The sequence below is a fragment of the Pieris napi genome, chromosome 6, assembly GCF_905475465.1.
Source record: "Pieris napi chromosome 6, ilPieNapi1.2, whole genome shotgun sequence".
NCBI lineage: Eukaryota > Metazoa > Arthropoda > Insecta > Lepidoptera > Pieridae > Pieris > Pieris napi.
Window position 1 is genome coordinate 12,928,074 of NC_062239.1, and position 18,128 is coordinate 12,946,201.

Sequence of the window (18,128 nt, forward strand, 5' to 3'; positions counted from 1 at the left end):
TAGTGAACTGTGACAGCTGACGTTTTTCAGTCTAACCCATAGAATAGGTAAAGTATCAAGTATGTTATTAATAATATATCCTCTAATCCCTATACTTATAAGTTAAAGTTATATTACTCTTTGATTATAACCTAATTTCGGCGGCGACTTAACAATATCCAAAATCCAAATAATAAAATATAATTATAAACTGAAATTTAATGTAGTAACAATGTTTATTTCAAAACATGCGAATAATTGTTGTATTAAGTACGTAACTTTATCGTCGAGATGGACCTATGCAGAGTCCAGGAGAAATAAAAGCTCGGTAGAACCCAAAACAAAAACATATTCTCATACAATTTTATTTCCAAAAACAAAGTTTCCCGCACGATCTAGTCCCTTGGACAAAAAATACATTCAAAAGGTTATTTTTTTTATTTATAGTCAGTATTGAAGGTATTTATTGTGGATATGCTTTCACACTTTATACATTACACAAGAAACTTACAGGATGCAAAGTTTGCCGAATTGTATAATTGGCAGAGATCGTGCTTAAAAGGACCTGAATTCGTTTTCCACGATGGGCCTCCCTATGCAAATGGTGATTTACATATGGGGCATGCTGTAAATAAGGTAATCTATAATATAAGTTTTTTTTCTAAATATAGTAAACTATTTTAGAGAGATTCAGGAACAATGTCTACCTTTTTATTGGAAAAAATAAGCAAAAGTTAATTGTAATTGTGTAAATTACGCCAATGATTGCGGAAATGATTTAAAATTTTAGTTTAGAAAACAAAGTAATCCTTCAAAAGCTTAACATATTAATGCTTTTTCAGATAATTAAGGATATAAATAATAGAAGTCAAGTTCTGCAAGGTAATAAAGTCCATTATGTACCAGGCTGGGATTGCCATGGCTTACCAATTGAATTCAAAGCTCTACAGAAGGCTAAAAAGTATTCAAAGAATAGTGAGCCCTCTGACCCAATACAAACAAGACAAATTGCTAGGACATTTGCATTAGACACAGTTCAGAAACAAAAGGAGGTATGTTGTTAAGTTCAGTATGTATGTTTACCTCATAATTGATGTTCTTACTAGTTAAAACTAGTTAGTGTATAAAATTGTTATAAGAAGTTGCTTCTAGGTTGTCTGCTAGGCTTAATCTTAAAATTTATTGTTTAAAATAAATATATAAAACAATCTATCATAATAAATGTAATATAAGAATGAAACATAGTTTGCTAATACAATAAATTTTACCTTGTTACTAATAAATTTGCAAAAATAATGCATATTGTTGTTTACAAATCTGTTAGAAGATTCTAACAATTTTTTTTCTTTCTAGGCCTTTGAGAGTTGGGGTATTATGGCTGACTGGGAAAAACAGTGTTATCTAACATTAGACAAAAGCTATGTACAAAATCAATTATGGCAATTCTTTAAGATGTATAAAGAAGGCCTAATTTATCGGGCGCTTAAACCAGTATATTGGTCACCATCGTCTCGGTAATACAATCTTACTATTATGGTTAACAATACATATATAAAGTTCATTATTATAAAAGTCAATTATTAGTGAAACATATACAAAATATGCGCAATGCCTCATTTTTGAAGTGAAACTTCTTTAGAATCGTTGTGATTTCAAACCGGATTCAACGGAAAAAGAGACAGACACATAAATTAATAGGATTTGGCGTGAGATAGGAGGCATTATACAGTGTATAAACTTTAAATTAGTGTGTATTTGAACATTTTCTGAAATAAAAAAACAGATTTGATAAAAATTAAATAAGTAAGTCGAGTAAGTAGTTTAATTATAAAATTAGATTATTTATCAATTTTATTTACAAATTATTAGTTATAGAAACTTTTTGAAGTGAAAACTTCGTACTACACTTAATTAAAAGTTTATATACTGTATAATGCTTCCTATCTCTTTTCTCCCACGTTGGATCTTGTGAATTTATTTCAAACTTTTATTATTTTAGTTTTTACCAAATTAAAGATTGATATTAAAGTTATAAATAAAAATTTAACATTAAAATATATTTTTTTTTAAAGAAAAGATCCTACATTTAGATAGAGATAAAGTCTAATTTACATATTTTAATTATAAAAACTTTGTTTTTGAAGGTTTCACTTCTACCACGTGTGAATTGGACACATGATTTTTTTTTTATCTGTTCTTAAAATTGTTTTAGAACAGCTCTAGCAGAAGCCGAGTTAGAATATGATCCGAACTTCAAAAGCCAAGAGGTTTATGTAGCATTTGAGATGACAAACGTGCCAGATGCAGTTAAAGATGCTATTGATAGGTAAGTACATATGTCATTGATAACATAATAGTCACTGATTATCCTGATATTTTGAGAGATAACCTAAAGGGAAATCTTATTAATAATTTTACCATCACAGACAATAGTTACAATTCAATTAACTATTAAATTGAGTATGTGTTCTTTCTGTAGCTTTCTTATAAAACATTGATTTCTGGTAAAACTTTTATTATTTTGTATGTGTAGGCTTAGAAACCTACTTGAATTAAAAGAATGATCAGATGTAGATATGTGTCTGCCCTTTGCCTCTGGGGATTACCTCAAATAATAACCACATTTGATACTGATAAATCTTCTTCCAGTAAACCAATATCTGCATTAATATGGACAACTACTCCATGGACTCTAGTGGCAAATAAAGCAATAGCCTACAGTGCTAATATGTCGTACTGTGCGGTCACACTAAGTACTAAACCAGGCCTATTTTTAGTAGCCAAAGATCAAATTGAAGAGTTAAAGAATGTTTTGGGATCTGAGATTGATGTTATTTCTGAATTTGATGGTAAGTATAAGAGACTTAATCATAAACTTCGGATTGAACTTTGGCAAGTGCAAATACAATTGAATATATGTAATTATAATTAACTGTTATTATTACGACATCATGTTTATCAATATGACATTTGTAAGGCTATTTTTATATGGCGGATTGTGCAGTGTTTTTTTTATAAAAAAATGTGTGCGTGTACTAGGTACTACACACGTAAGAAGTGAAACTTCTTTATGACCTTATTTTTCGAAAAATGATCTACTATATGCAACTTTACAGAAATTGTTTAAATAAAGTTAAATTAGATAAAGTTTAACAAAAGGCTTTTATTATCATAGACATGAATACAAATACAATTATTTCATTTTAACTTATTACTGTACTACTATGTAGTACTAAGATTATTACAGAATTTCATTAATTGTATTAGAATTATTAGTATTACTACATTGTTATCGTTATTATATATTTTTGTTACTAATGGCTTCGAATCACTTCGTATCAACCGTGGGTGGTAGGGACAAGAAAAAGATGGCGCGTAACCGAAAAATGTGACAAATGTGTGTAAATTTTTTTCCAACGCCGATAAAGAAGTTTGACTTCAAAAAGCAACATGGCGCGTAACCTGCTACAAAATTTCTCCCATACGTCGATAAAGAAGTTTCACTTCAAAAGATGGCGCGTAACGGAAAAATGTGACGCGTAACGCAAAAATGTTACACTAAATTTTTAAAGAAGTTTCACTTCAATAATCAATCTGAATGTACCACTTTGAAATTAAAAAATGTGCTCGCGAGTGCGTTGCCGGACTTTTAAAGTTATTAAGTTCATGATTATTTTGCGTAACAATAACAACTATGTAAATCTTGGAGGATTTGATTAACTTGCTTATAAAGAAATGGTCTAAGGTTGTCAGGGCCTCTTGATATTGTGTTGTTTGTTCTAGGTCAAAATCTTAGTACTTGTACATATAAAAGTCCACTTTCATACGAGGTTCGGCCATTTTTCGAAGCGGAACATGTGACCAAGGGAAAAGGCACTGGTTTGGTTCACACTGCGCCCGCGCATGGCCCGGAAGATTTTCTGGTTGCGTTGAAAAATAAGCTTAACGTTGTTAGTATTTTTTATCTTTGCATTTTTAATTCGCTTATGTAATAATCGTTTTTACAATTCGGTTCATATTATACAATATATCCTTAAATTTATCAAAATACACAAAAAATTGTGACTTTTTTAATGATATAAATTTTATTGTGAGATGTTTTTTATACTTTCGAAGCCGCCAAAATAACTTTAGCAAAAAGATAAACATGGAAACTTATCCCTTATTCAAACGTTATCAATAGTCATGGCTTTTTAAGTAACGGACCCTGTCTCTTTTTGTCACAGCGTAAACACAATTTGATAGAAAGAGACGAAAGAGCATACAAAAATATATAGATAACATATTTTGTCAAATACATTCAAAGAAAAGCTATGAAACATGTTGAATTCGGCAAACTGTTCCAGGAATGTAATGTGGACGAAAATGGATGTTACACTAACTTAGGCCCGGATTATGATGGGTTACCAGTTCTGAAGGAAGGCCAAAGAGTGGTTATGGAGAAATTATCAGAATTCATCCTTCACCAGGGCGTGTATATCCATTCGTATCCTTTGGATTGGAGAACCAAAAAACCTGTTATTATCAGAGCGAGTTACCAATGGTTCATCGATACAGCTGCTCTCAAAGAACGGGCGTTGGTAAGTTATTACGTTAAATAATTTATTTTTTAGTAATCTTATAGCTACACATTATTATAAAAATACACTTAGATAATATACAAAATATACGAAACAGAAAACATTAGTCAAATAATTAAATTCTAGAAAAAAAAAAACGTGTGTCACGCGTTAAAAGTTAAACTTTGGCGTTACAACATAAAAATCTTTAAAACAATTTTATGAAAAAAAACGACACTAACACTAGAAAAAAGGTATTTAATACATTGAAAGCTTTATTATATCGCGTTATCTAGTTAAATAAAGTTTATTTAAATATCACAAAAAATTAATTCTACATAATTCAAGAAATGGACATTTTTTATTTTAGCATGCAAATTATACATATTGATATTTACTATTGAATTCACGTTCATTGGTCGGAGTTCAGTAGACATGTGAGTTACAAGAGGCTTATGATAGCTAAAGTATGATACAAATATACTTGTAGAAACGTTGTCTAAATATCGTACAAATACAGCATCAAAAAACTAAAATGTTGACTATAGCTAACTTTAGGGTGTCGGTTTCTTGTGACGAAGTGCGCGCGCATTGTAAAAATTTACTCTATCATTTTTCTCTAACGCGACAAAAGAAGTATAACTTCAAAAAAACAACTGAAATTAACAATGAACATAACATAAACAACATTAAACTTAAAAAAAGTGCAATTCGTTTTTATAATAAAGATCTTTAATAATTTCCTTGCAGACAGCTCTAGATAAAGTGGAGTTCTTACCCCCATCTTCCGCTGACCAGTGCAGGCAGAGCTTCAAAGCGCAGTTAGAGAAGCGGCCGTATTGGTGTATCTCCCGCCAACGGGCTTGGGGCGTTCCTATCCCGGTCTTGTATAAGGGAGATCAGGTTATTGTGGATGAGTGAGTACAAATACATAACACTTTTACACATCTTTCTTAAAGCAAAAATTTTACCGGGCAAACGTCGTTTTGCCATGTAGATTATAAATGATACATACTATAATAAATATAATTAATAAATATAAGGGGTTGATCGTAGAGGGGTGAAAGTTAGGGGTTGTATGTATTTTTTAATGCTGTATCATAAAAAAATAAAAACAGAAAAAAAATATCTGAAAATAAAAAAAATATATTTAGGGGTGGACTACCCTTAACATACCCAATAAAAATAGATGTTGTCCGATTCTCAGACATACCCAATATGCACACAAAATTTCATGAGAATCGGTCGAGCCGTTTCGGAGGAGTTTAACCACAAACACCGCGGAACGAGAATTTTATATATTAGATATCTCTTCAAGCAGTATTTAAAATCTACGTTTAATGCATTTTAGTAAGGGCATAGTATATAACGCGGTCCGGTTTTACCGCGTTATAGGGACTACTGTATTCTTGACATGAAGAAAGGCACACAATTTTCAGGTTCAAAATACGTACAAACACGTACTTACGCAAGAAATTATAAAATTGGGGGCGTAACTATTAAATAAACTGGCAAAAATATAATAACCCAAGTGAAATAAAAAGCAACTGGATCAAATGTGACGATCGGCCTAGTTAACTTATAAAATAAAAAAAATCGTGTGTGTTCTTATGACACGCGTTAGAAGTTATACTTCTTTGGCGTAACAAGATAAAAATCTTTTCAAAAATGTATTCTACTTTTGTAGAAACACGACACTAACAATGGATAAACTTAAAATGTTGACTATAGATAACTTCAGGGTGTCGGTTTTTTGTGACGGTGTGCGCGCGCATCGTCATTTTTCGCGTCAAAAGTAGTTTAACTTCAAAAATATGTATTATAAACAACTGAAATAAGAAGTAAGTAAGGAAAATTTAAAAAAGAAAGTAATGATTTTTAGGGCTATGATTGAAAAATTGTGTCAGTTGATACGGGAACATGGAGCTGATGTGTGGTGGACTTGTGGTGTGGAAGACCTCATTCCAAAAGATGTGTTGAGTCAATCTGGTGGACAAGAAACTGTCAAGGGAAAGGTAACTTACAATAACTTAATTAATTTTATATAATATAAAAATGAAACCCGTTTTCCGTTGTCACGTCATAACATAAAAACGGCTTGACCGATTTGTCTGATTTTTTTTTATAATATACCTTGAAGTAGGAAGATGGTTCTTAGGGAGAAAAATAAAAAAAAAAAAGGGTGCGTGTACTTATGTACGCGCGTAAGAAGTTATACTTCTTTGGCATTATTAAAAATAGTTTTTGATTGCATGCAAATAATTAATTACAATTAAATAATCAAAGACTGGAAAAGGAGTCATTAAAGTCAATAAAGTTCAGTTTACATTTGAAAAATTAATTAAATAAATATTTATTATTATTCTCTTACATTAAACAAATAAAACACTATTTATCTTTAAAACATTTTTATTTCATTATACTATTTATTTTTAAGTGACTGTCTTCATCAGAATTTCGGTTTGTAATTTTAAATTAATCATTACTTGGTTGTGCATCTACGAGGCTTCTCCAAAACTAAAACTACTACTTGCTTTCTGCAACAAATAAGAGAATATTAATTTAAGCTCTGTCCATGCAAAACTTAAATTTTTTTATAATTCATATTATAAATTTTTTAACACATTTATATTAATATAATTATATAAATGTGTTAATAATATAATTTGTAGCACATGCTACAGACCTGGATAGCAACTTTCTTTTATTCTATTTAGAGATAGAGATAATTTAAATATAATACCGGTGTCTTCCTTGTAGGTTTCTTTGGAGTTGTTTGGGGATTCTTGTTGTTCAGTTCGACATGATTTTCTTTAACCTTTCTTTAATCCTACAAAATAATGAAATTGTTAAGTTATGTTGTCACTGTTGTGCACACCTTTGTTTGGCTTTTTTAGTATTCAAGTTATGTCAAAACTGATTTATTACCTTGTCATTGTTGGCTTTTGGGATATCAATTGTTTCCAAAATGATTTTATTTGTAATATCCTGAAATATATAAATAACATCTATTAATTTAAGTATCATGGTGAGTGGTTCGCACTCAGGTATTAAGGTGTATTATACCCACTGTCCATTATAAGTGGGAATGGGCTCACTTCTGGCTGGACAGAGTTTCGGTACTACAAGTGCAACATGGATGTTTTGAGGTATTACAATATCTCTAACTACCTGTAGGGGAATAAAGTACTGTTGTGAGCATATGCCTATGCTTGAAAGGTTGAACCTTGAACATCACCATACATCATATTTATAATTAACATTCCTACCTCGACACCATCACAATCAAATTCATTGAAATCTACTTCAAACCGTTGCGGTATCATCTCTGCCATATCCATTGTGTCTCGAGAAGGTGATGGTGGCTTTGTTCCACCTCCAGTTTTAGATGTTTCACGGCGATAAGATGACAACTCTTTTTTTGTATTCAATTTAGTGCACTTCCACTGATTCATCAATTGTTTTTTGTCTCTTGTCCTTATATTTGCTAGATTAAATCTGAAAAATTACATGTTTTGATTAAATAATGTGGTCATTTTTTTGAGATGCAGGTACTTATTAAAATGTTTACTTCTCTGTTATATCGCTCCAAGCCTTCATTTTCTCCTTATTAGTATTCGTGCTTAAATCTTTGTTCTCAATTATTGAAATATAGAATATTTCTAAAACGTTGCTGTAACAAACGCAATAAACATAAGCAATGAATAATGGTTCATGTTTCAGTTTTAATCAACAATAATACTCGATAATACCTACGGATAGTTAACCTCAATTGTATTGAAGCACTCAAAAAGGTTGGCACAGTTTTTTCACAAATATTTTATCATATTAATTAGTTTTGATTTAGATATTAAATTTAAATCACTTCTGATTATAATTCAGACGCACATATAAAATTCGCACTTGTATAATGAAAATAACTAGATACATAGATAATCTTTTATTTTAAACAATAATTCAAACTCCTATATTTGTTTAAAAGGTAAATGTCAATGTCAGATGTCAATTGTCATGGATATTCAAAATTCTTGTTAAGCTGCTAAGCTAAGAAATAGAATATGCGTGAAGTTAGCTTATATTCTATTTCTTTTGTAGATTGCGCACGCTATAATCACACTCCGAATTTTGTGTCATAGGTGCGCGCGCATCGTAAAATTTCACTCTCATCAAATTTTCATAACGCGCCTAAAGAAGTATAACTTCAAAAAATTGAGTGAAAAAGTCTAAAAACAACACTTTTCTATATTCCCATACAAAATATTCGTAATAATACTTAAAAGTCAATTTGAACTTTAATACCATAGCATAAAGTTCAAGTGTTAGTGGAGGTGTTTCGGGAAGGCAAATTTTTATTTTTTGACATATGTCTTACCAATTTTCTTTTTTTTATCTTACTAGCTAGACCGGTGTCCCGAATAGCAGAATAAGTATTTTAAACAAATAAAGAATCGACTGTTAGGCGGTACGATGTTCGCCAGGCCAGCTAGTTTTATATAATAATTATATACAGGCCGGCAACACACTTGCGAATCCTCTAGCATTGAGTTTGATGATTAATGATTTTTTTGTAACAAGTTAAACTGATCATATTTGACTCGGAATTCAGAAGGTATTTATGTAACTGTTATAATTCCAGGATATTATGGACATCTGGCTGGATTCTGGTCTATCCTGGCAAACGTTGGAAGGTCGCAAGTCCAAGGTCTACTCGGAAGGGGTGGATCAGCTGACTGGCTGGTTCCAGGCGTCGCTGCTGACTTCTATTGCTCTGAATAATGATGCTCCTTATGAGTGAGTATTAAGAACTGTAGTGATATTAAAATAAAGTAATTACATGTCATAAAAAAAAATCTGTGGCACTACAGCCTCAGATTTCTGTATCTGGTTCATGATTCGTCAATCTAATAGGCAAGTAGGTGATCAGTCTCCTGTGCTTGACATACGCTTGACTTTTTGGGTCTAAAGCAACATTTCCTCACGATGTTTCCTTCACCGTTCGAGCGAATGTTAAATGCGCACAAAGAAAGAAAGGTGGACCACAGCCGGGGATCGAACCTACGACCTCAGGGATGAGAGTCGCACACTGAAGCCAATAGGCAAATTGCTGCGAAAGATTCTTCAACTCGTTGAAAAATGAAAAATAAAATGCTTCTATCCTGAAATTAAACATCAAATTTAAGGTCGATTTTCGTTCACGGATTCGTAGTGGACGAGAAGAAACGTAAAATGTCAAAGTCCATAGGAAACGTCATAGATCCAGTAACAATCATACAGGGGGACAAAAAGCATCCAGCGTATGGAATTGATACTTTGCGGTATGTATTTGTTTATTTAATTGTGTTTGACTGTGTGGTAACGCTCAATTTTATTAATCATATATGGTAATGATATACAGGGTGGCCAAAAAGTCGTGGATCAAACGCAAATAGGGGACAGATGAGGTCATCAGCGGCAAAAAATTGTTCTACGAGAGGTCTCTAAGGTCAACCCCTGCAGAGTTATGATTTATTTTGGTTTTTATAATTTATTTGAAAATTGACTTTTTTTTACTAATACTTATTAAAATTAGAAAAAATCTACATGTATCTTTTTCATATTATTCACTAGATTGGTACTGATGAGTTCTTGCGTTAGACATACTATTTATAGTTGTTTATTGAGTGTATTGAAGATAATATTAAGTTATACGATATAACATTTTTTCAAATCATAACTTTTTGTTTATTTCGGACCCCACTGTGAAAAAAAATTACTCTACCGAAAAGTGACCCTATATTACAAGTTTCGGCGCATTTAATATGGATTCTGAAAAGGTATTACACATGGCCATGAGTCGGTCTAATATCTTTCTAGGAAGAATTACAAACAACGATTGTGAAATAATAATTGTATATATACCTTAGATACCTCCCGTAGAACAATTTTTTGCCGCTGATGACCTCATCTATCCCCTATTTGCGTTTGATCCACGACTTTTTGGCCATCCTGTATATGTGTGTATATATATATTTTTTAAATTTCATAGAGTGAAAAAGTCCCCGGACACAATGACAATGTAAAGTATTATTATTAAAAATCTAAATAAGTAATATTTTGATTGGACTATTTTTTTCAGTTGGTGGGTTGTCAGTCACGGAACTCAACATTCCCAAATCGTTGTAAGCAAGAAGCTTCTTGACGACTGTCAAGCAGAGGTTATTAGAATACGAAACATTATGAAGTACCTCCTTGGAGTAATAAATGACATAGAGAACATAGATATTAAGACAAATTTAAACTTCTTTGATCAATTCATGGTCAATGAGTGCCACGAATTTTTGAACCAAACAAACGAACATTATAATAATTTTAGATATAATCATGTTGCTCAATCGATATTATATTTTATTAGCAATAAAGTCTCAGCGCTGTATTGCCATTGTGTTAAAGATAGATTATATTGTTCATCAAAAAGTTCCAAAGAAAGAGTTTCAGCGCAATTAGTAATACATACTATTATGGCAACACTGTGTAAAACATTAGGTCCGATCCTCCCGCACTTAGTTGAAGAGGCATGGCAACACCATCCTTTATGTCAAACGCCATTTCATTTCACCCAAGATTTGTCACTTTTGCCGCCTAATAGCATCGAAGTGTCATTGATGGATGACATTTTGAATTTGAAAAGGGAAATCTGTGTCCGAATAAAAAACGAGAATTTGAAAAAGTTTGATTTAAATTTAAAAGTTGATACTAATTTATATCAAAAACTAAATGAATTAAATGAAAATGATGGCATAAACGATAGCGTTTTGTGTGAAATATTAGAGTTAGCTAGTATTCAATTGGAAGAGAATAAAAATGGCGGGAAAAGTGAATTCGCATTGTCTATGTCTAATAATGGTCAGTGTTTGCGGTGTAGGAAGTTTAATGTTATAGATAATACTGATAAATGTGTAAGATGCGAGAAAGCGTTGACGTTATTATAAACTTCTAGCTGTGCTCTGTGGTTTCACCCGCGTTTATCAGTGAACGATGTTGTTCATAGCCTTCCTTGATAGATGAATCGATGGATAAATATCTAAAGTAAAAAAACTTTAGTTAGATTTGCTTTAAAGCTTTTTACTTGCTGATATCTTTATATATTTGAAAGAGTTATCAAAACTGCTACAGTAGCTTAAAAGTTTATCCATTACAAATGAACAAAAAATCAAATTTTATATATTCGTAGTCTTAGTTTTATAAATTGCGAAACTGATTGTGTTTTAAATGAAATTATGTATAAATATATGTGTATCAAGTATTGTGTGATATTAGAGTTATACTTTGTAGTACAAGAAATAAAATATCAAATTAAAAGAGTGTTTTATTTAAAATATAATGTACCTATCACTTGAAATTCCCCAGCCTATAGTTTCGAATAATTTCAATTATTTCGAAATTTGTTTTGGTGTCTTGGTTAATAATACTATATTAAACTGACAAAAACTAATTACAAAGAATTTATCACAACACACTTAATTTACAAAGAATACATCTGATCACCTATAAGAAATATAAATGATCTCGAAACAAAGAAATCTTAGGATCAGACCAAAAGGTTATGGCGGGAATTTTGTATGACTGAAAAGGGAGAGAGGCAGAATGTACTTAATAAGACTTAACGAAACCAATTAACCAAGGCTGCAGGTTCTACGCTAAAGAGATTGCATACCATCTCATAAGGTATCTATCAGTTTTCTTGATCAATTTTCTTTTATCTTTTAGGCATGGTGATATGAGCATTCTGTGCTTGACACATGCCACATCCACCTTCGGATTTTAGTTGTGACGATTCTATGTTATTTACCGATGAGCTAGTATTAATTGGGCGTGTTGAAAAATCCGTTGCAATGTAAGGTTAAAAGATGAAAGCTGTATTAAATTATAAAATTCCATTGGAATTCTTTCCCGGTATAACGGCACTTGGGTACATAATCCCCGTGTGCAGTAGTTATTACGCGCGCAACTCTATTAAAGATTCCAGCAAAATGAGAATGCCTTAAGAACTATTTTTATATAACTCGCAGCGAATGCGAATAAATTGAGAGAAGTATTTCGTGTATGGAATATTGTTTGGTTTGAGAAGAATTTTTAAACTTAGGAAAAGATTTATTCGTGAAGGAATTTTGTAACATTTTTCTTTTAAAGATTTCAGAAAGTCATTATTTTTCAGTAAGAATTTGATTCACCTCACAGTACAGTAGTTTAGTACTCGTTAGTCGTAATTGCTACACAGTGGTAAATGAAAAAATATAACACAGAAAAAGAGTATCGTAAGTAGTGTTATTAGACACTTAGGTTAAATGTCCTTATTAGGAAATTAGGTTAGACTTAAATTACTTATTAGTCTTAAGTTAGGCTGGATCGTAATGTTTCATGATGTCTCAGTGAAGACGCATTAAAAAAAAGTACACGAGAAAAATGTTAATGTTTGTGGGTAGAAGTAAAAACAATATGTCGTTGGAAAACCATTATTGCTGAATGCTAAACAAATATAACGAGGTACCAGTGTCATACTTTAATGTTTTGTATATTTACAAATGATTATTTTTAAATTTAGAATCTTGAAGGATCGTGAACACTAGAAACAAATAAAGAGTGCACGTAGGTTTTAAGTTTTATGTGAAGAATTTCTATGCCAAATACGAAGGCAAGTTGTGTAAACACGACTTTCCTAAACATTGCTGAAATGGTTTTAATTCAATTACTAAGTCTTTGTCACGTAGTCCGTAGGGGTGTCATAAAATAAATGACAAATATAAAATACTTTCTACTATTTTCCAGTAAAATTACTGAGAGAACAGTACAATAAGATTTTGTTATTATTATACTTAATTTGTAGTAGTTTATTACAATTTAAGTAGTACACAGTAGATTTCTACGAAGAATCTTTGTGGTTGGTTAATATTTTGTTTACATTACTAAATACTAAATACCCAAATAAATAATAATAGTAATAAATCCTTCTGTATCACCTCGACGTCCGTCTTTCCTCAACGGACAGTTTTTGCCACGCACCACCACTATGTGGAACCAGCCGAAGTATTTACGAACCAATTCGACTTAGGGTCCTTCAAGAAAAGAGCGTACCAATTCTTAAAAGGCTGGCAATATGAGTGTTCATGGCCGGTGGTATCACTGAGGTGAGATGAGCCTCCTGCCCGATTGCCCCCTGATATATAAATAAAAATACTGTCTCTATTGACAGAGTCAGGAACAGCACGCATAAAATTGATTCATTTTTCAATTTAGAACCTGAAATTTATAGTAATAGATAATATTTAGGAGCCGGTACTTTCTGTAGCATTTTAATTTTTATTATTGTTTAGGTACGTAGTAGCGTTGAGCAGTGTTGGTCTAGTGGCTTCAGCGTACGACTCTCTTCCCTGAGGTCGTAGGTTCGATTATCAGACCTAAAGAGGTTGTAGCGCCACCGACTTTTTTACGTAGTAAAATAAAGTAAATCAGTTGAAGCATCGCCCAGATCCAGGAACCTTTATCTTAAGTCCGAAATAGACATTAAAAATTAGGTGAATTTCGCGTTTGTAAAATCAATATCGATTAATTTCTTACGTGTGATAACCCTACCACAGCTTGTCTGGTCTCAGTGGCTACGGTCTAAACTCTAACTTGTCTAACTTACCACCTGGTGCCTGTTTGTAAAATGGCTTTGAATTACCTTGTTAAGTACATTTCCGGTTTATAGATGTCTAAATGTTAAACTTAATTTCACATTAAATCCAAGCACATAGAGACCCTATGTTGTGCATGGGGTATATGATATTTTGCTTGACCTAAATCTTGAAATAATATTTTATATAGATCTGTTCCTACGGGTGAAATTCAATAAAAATCGAGTGAAAAATGAACGCGTAAAAATTACGCAAATTTTTACTTTATATTATAATAATCTTTAGTAAGGAATTTAAAAAAATTCATCGATTTTCCGTAAATTTAATATTATATTGCCGTAAATCATAACTAAAAGAGGTTATAATCGCCTTTATCTACAATCGTTGTTGTTTCAAAAAAAAAATATACATTTGACATAACATCACACTACTTTCACTACCATAAAAAACATGGACTAAATAATAAACGAATTACGAAATCTTTCACCCAGCAATGCTATTACAATATTAAAAATAAAACTTCAAATTGCTCCGGTTTCAAAAAATGGGAAAACTGCCATATTACACAGAATCTGATGAAACTGAAGACACTTCCAGTTCAGCTGATAATGTCAAGAAGAAGAAAAGATCATCGTTAGTATCTAATTTGAACTGCTTTATTAATCATTTTGTAATATTGATACTGTTTATACGAAGACCCATAACCCTGATTGGGGTAACAAAGTACTAGGGAGCTACTCGCCAGAGGTCAGATAAGTACTAATCATGTGGGGCCGAATTTGCGCTTTATACTGTTACAAGCTATGGCCTGGAAAGAAGTACTGTCTAATTTCGCCTTTCACTCCAAATGACCGCGAAACTGAAAGTGGTTCGATTTATCAATGCTAAGTATTCCGATGCTGACTGTGGCTTTGAGAAGAGTGTATTTAAAAAGAAGAGTAGCAAAGGGTGTTTTTTTTTGTCTGTGCCTTGGTAAGCCTCACACCTTTTGTATTTGCTTCGAAGGTTAGTAGTTTCAACATACTATGACGATGAAGATCGTTTTATTTTACGATATTTCCATTTTATTACACTTTATATGTTTAAATACATATAAAAAACAGTTTACATAAGTTATTATGCAACGAGTGGCGTTATCGCTAACAAGCGATTTCTTCCAGGCAACCCTAGCATGGAAAAAGAAAAAAAAACCTACTGAGGGTAAAGTACAAGAAGTGCATCAAAAAAACATGTCAATTACATGAACACTAGAAATATACCAACTAAAACTAAACTAAACTAAAATCTAATAATAATAATAAATAGTATCCATAAAAATGTAAAACCTAATATTAGGGTTAATGAGTCATACTTAACATATTAGGGTTGTAGGACTCATTTTCCGCAATTATTAGACTCCTTATTGGTCCGTTGTGCGTTAACATACTTAATATATTATATAAGTAATTAATATATATAAGAGGCAGAAGATAAATACTCAAATAGGAGATTCCTTAATAAATTGAAGACAGTTCGTCGTATATCAATAGGTAGGTTACCTTATGAAGAGATAAAAGTTAACTCTGGCACATGGTGTATCGCCATATATATTTTCCGTTACGAAGTTTTGTATTCATATACATATTTTGGTACAGAATACTCAAATACAGCGGCGGAAGTTTACGCAAAAAGAAATGCAAACTACACAGCAAGTCGGAACCGGATGAGACAGAGTATAAAAGTAAAAGTAACCAAGGAATCGCACATAAACTACGCGGTATTTTGAAGCACACAGAACATGAATGTAAGTTTGAATTACTTCAATTTATGTGTTGTGTCTTTACGAGTAACTCTGTCTGATTCTTATTTCTTCTCTACTCTAAACAATTATTTATTCGTATGGAATCGACCCCGGGACTTTATTATAATTGGAGGCTTATAATGTGTTTTAAAGTATGCCTTGAAATTAATTATTATGATTATAACTAAAACTAGCGGTATCATTTGACAGCTACGGCATCAGATGACGAAGAGAGTGCATCAAGTCGAGTCTTCTCTTGCCGTGATCGATGTCTCGTGGGGCGAGTTCCTCGACCTGCCGGGTCAAAGCCTGGACGCGGTGGCGGCGTCGCAATAGTCGTTAGAAAAAATATAAGTGTGAGTTTATAACTTTTAAGTCTTTACTACAAAGTTTCATCGTAGTAGCACATGGGTTGCCAGCTATGAGGTATTTTCTTTGCTTGCGAAATTTCCCAGAATTTGGGATACATTTTTACGGCCGCTACTCAACTGGTATAGCAAATGTCAATTACCGATGGTAACACTTAATAAATATAACGTCTTTTCATAAAGTGATTACTTTTGTGTGTGTAGTAGACATCTTTAGAATTATTATTTATCCTAGAATCTGCAGCCACAAAAGTCTACAAGCAGCACGAAAAAGCGACGGACGAAACGTTTACTAAGAAAGCAGTCTTATTAATTTCAGAATTCTGTGCCAATGTGACAAATTTCTTGAAATAAAGTTAGTGAAATAGTAATCAATTTGTTTTACTAAAATACGGTTAGAGATATAGCTATAATATAAAATTAAGTCCTCTGACCGCTTGTTTGTAAGAAGGCTCAGAACTTAACGTTCCGGTTTACGTGTTTGTTTATAGGGGTTATATGTAAATTTACTTATAACGTAACGAATATTATTCTTGAAGAGGTTGCAAATTGTCGAAGAACACAAAATCCACGTGGGCGAAGGTGCGAAAGAAATAATGAGTCATATTCTTGAAAACTTTATTAATATACAGCGTATATACATACTAAATACATCTCATAAGTAGGAAAATCTCAACAGAGGCTAATATTTAAAACATAACAATTCCATTTTATCTTTAACAATGTTGCATTTTATATAAAATCATATATAAGTAATACAAAAGGTATTTTTTCTGAAATATGTTTCTGAAACTAATAAAACGCGCTTTATGATTAGGAAAAGGTTTAAAAATATATTTATTAACCTGCAAATATTGATTGTATCATACAGGCAAAAATCGGATACATCATGTTCTTATTAACATGAAATACATATACAAATTGTAAGAAATTTAGAAAAATGAGACTAGTGGTGAACACACTTTTTTTTATATTTAATAAACTTTTTAATAAACGGAAATATTTTATAAAATTAATAAAGATTACGATGGCTGTAAAGCAAAAGTTAAGTAAATTACATAATAAATTCACATTTCCGTGGAGTTTTATTTAAATTGTGTCCGAGTTACAGTTCGGTCTGCGGCTTATCTGTGGATGCGGCTATCCACAGACTACACCACAGCAACGTTTAGGTTTCTCGAAGATATTTGTTGCTTCGGCAGACCACCACGGGAATTTTGATCAGTATAATAATAATTCGTTGTTAACATCAAATTTAAAACACGAATATCTATAAAATGTATATTTTTGTTTAGATTAGCATTCTCCAACGACTTATACATAATGGTAGGGGAGCCCAAGAGGGGATTTCGGGATTTACTAAAGCGCGGCAGATTAATATATAGGGGGATACCTTGTACCTGGTTAAGTACCTCCACAAAATATGAGGCCCATATATAAGGCCGCACGTGAAGGAGACAGGATCAGTTTAGTAAAAAAAAATTGACCATCAGAAATTCCCGAGCGCGTCAGATTAAGGTAGGGTGAGTTAATTACATCCTAAAAAGTGTATATTCCACTAATCTGACAATTTGAGAGTGACGGAAAAAAAGGGGAGGGCAACAAAGTTGTAAAAAAAAAACGTCATCTCGACATTCTCGAGCGTAGCTAATTTTTTTTTTATTTTGAAGGAAATAATTCAAGAATAATGAAAAATATATAATCTGACGATTTCCGCAAGCCGAAATAACAAAAATTCGTCGATAAAGTTAAATGCGTGCAGCTGCGTGATGCCTACATTTCCTTAAAC

General features: G+C 32.0%; 2 protein-coding genes across 2 annotated transcripts; both read left to right on the forward strand.

Moving 5' to 3' along the window:
• The first annotated feature begins 115 nt into the window (after nucleotides 1-115).
• LOC125050473 (isoleucine--tRNA ligase, mitochondrial) lies at nucleotides 116-11,722 on the forward strand. Its single transcript, XM_047650358.1, has 13 exons — nucleotides 116-406; nucleotides 493-615; nucleotides 822-1,031; nucleotides 1,333-1,493; nucleotides 2,192-2,305; nucleotides 2,629-2,828; nucleotides 3,763-3,929; nucleotides 4,326-4,559; nucleotides 5,289-5,455; nucleotides 6,421-6,553; nucleotides 9,175-9,329; nucleotides 9,719-9,853; nucleotides 10,654-11,722. Exons 1-13 carry the CDS (start codon nucleotides 212-214, stop codon nucleotides 11,504-11,506), a joined length of 2,847 nt encoding a protein of 948 aa, XP_047506314.1. The 5' UTR covers nucleotides 116-211; the 3' UTR covers nucleotides 11,507-11,722.
• Nucleotides 11,723-14,614: 2,892 nt separating this feature from the next.
• LOC125050552 lies at nucleotides 14,615-16,710 on the forward strand. The gene is made up of 4 exons (XM_047650475.1): nucleotides 14,615-14,824; nucleotides 15,826-15,974; nucleotides 16,182-16,327; nucleotides 16,575-16,710. Exons 1-4 carry the CDS (start codon nucleotides 14,736-14,738, stop codon nucleotides 16,650-16,652), a joined length of 462 nt encoding a protein of 153 aa, XP_047506431.1. The 5' UTR covers nucleotides 14,615-14,735; the 3' UTR covers nucleotides 16,653-16,710.
• Nucleotides 16,711-18,128: the final 1,418 nt, after the last annotated feature.

Coding starts and splice junctions, on each gene's coding strand:
- LOC125050552 (XM_047650475.1), top strand. CDS start 14,736: ATGGGAAAACTGCCATATTACACAGAATCTGATGAAACTGAAGACACT. Junction 14,825..15,825: donor AAGAAGAAGAAAAGATCATC/GTTAGTATCTAA, acceptor ATTTTGGTACAG/AATACTCAAATACAGCGGCG. Junction 16,328..16,574: donor TCGTTAGAAAAAATATAAGT/GTGAGTTTATAA, acceptor TATTTATCCTAG/AATCTGCAGCCACAAAAGTC.
- LOC125050473 (XM_047650358.1), top strand. CDS start 212: ATGTTTATTTCAAAACATGCGAATAATTGTTGTATTAAGTACGTAACT. Junction 616..821: donor TGGGGCATGCTGTAAATAAG/GTAATCTATAAT, acceptor ATGCTTTTTCAG/ATAATTAAGGATATAAATAA. Junction 1,032..1,332: donor CAGTTCAGAAACAAAAGGAG/GTATGTTGTTAA, acceptor TTTTCTTTCTAG/GCCTTTGAGAGTTGGGGTAT.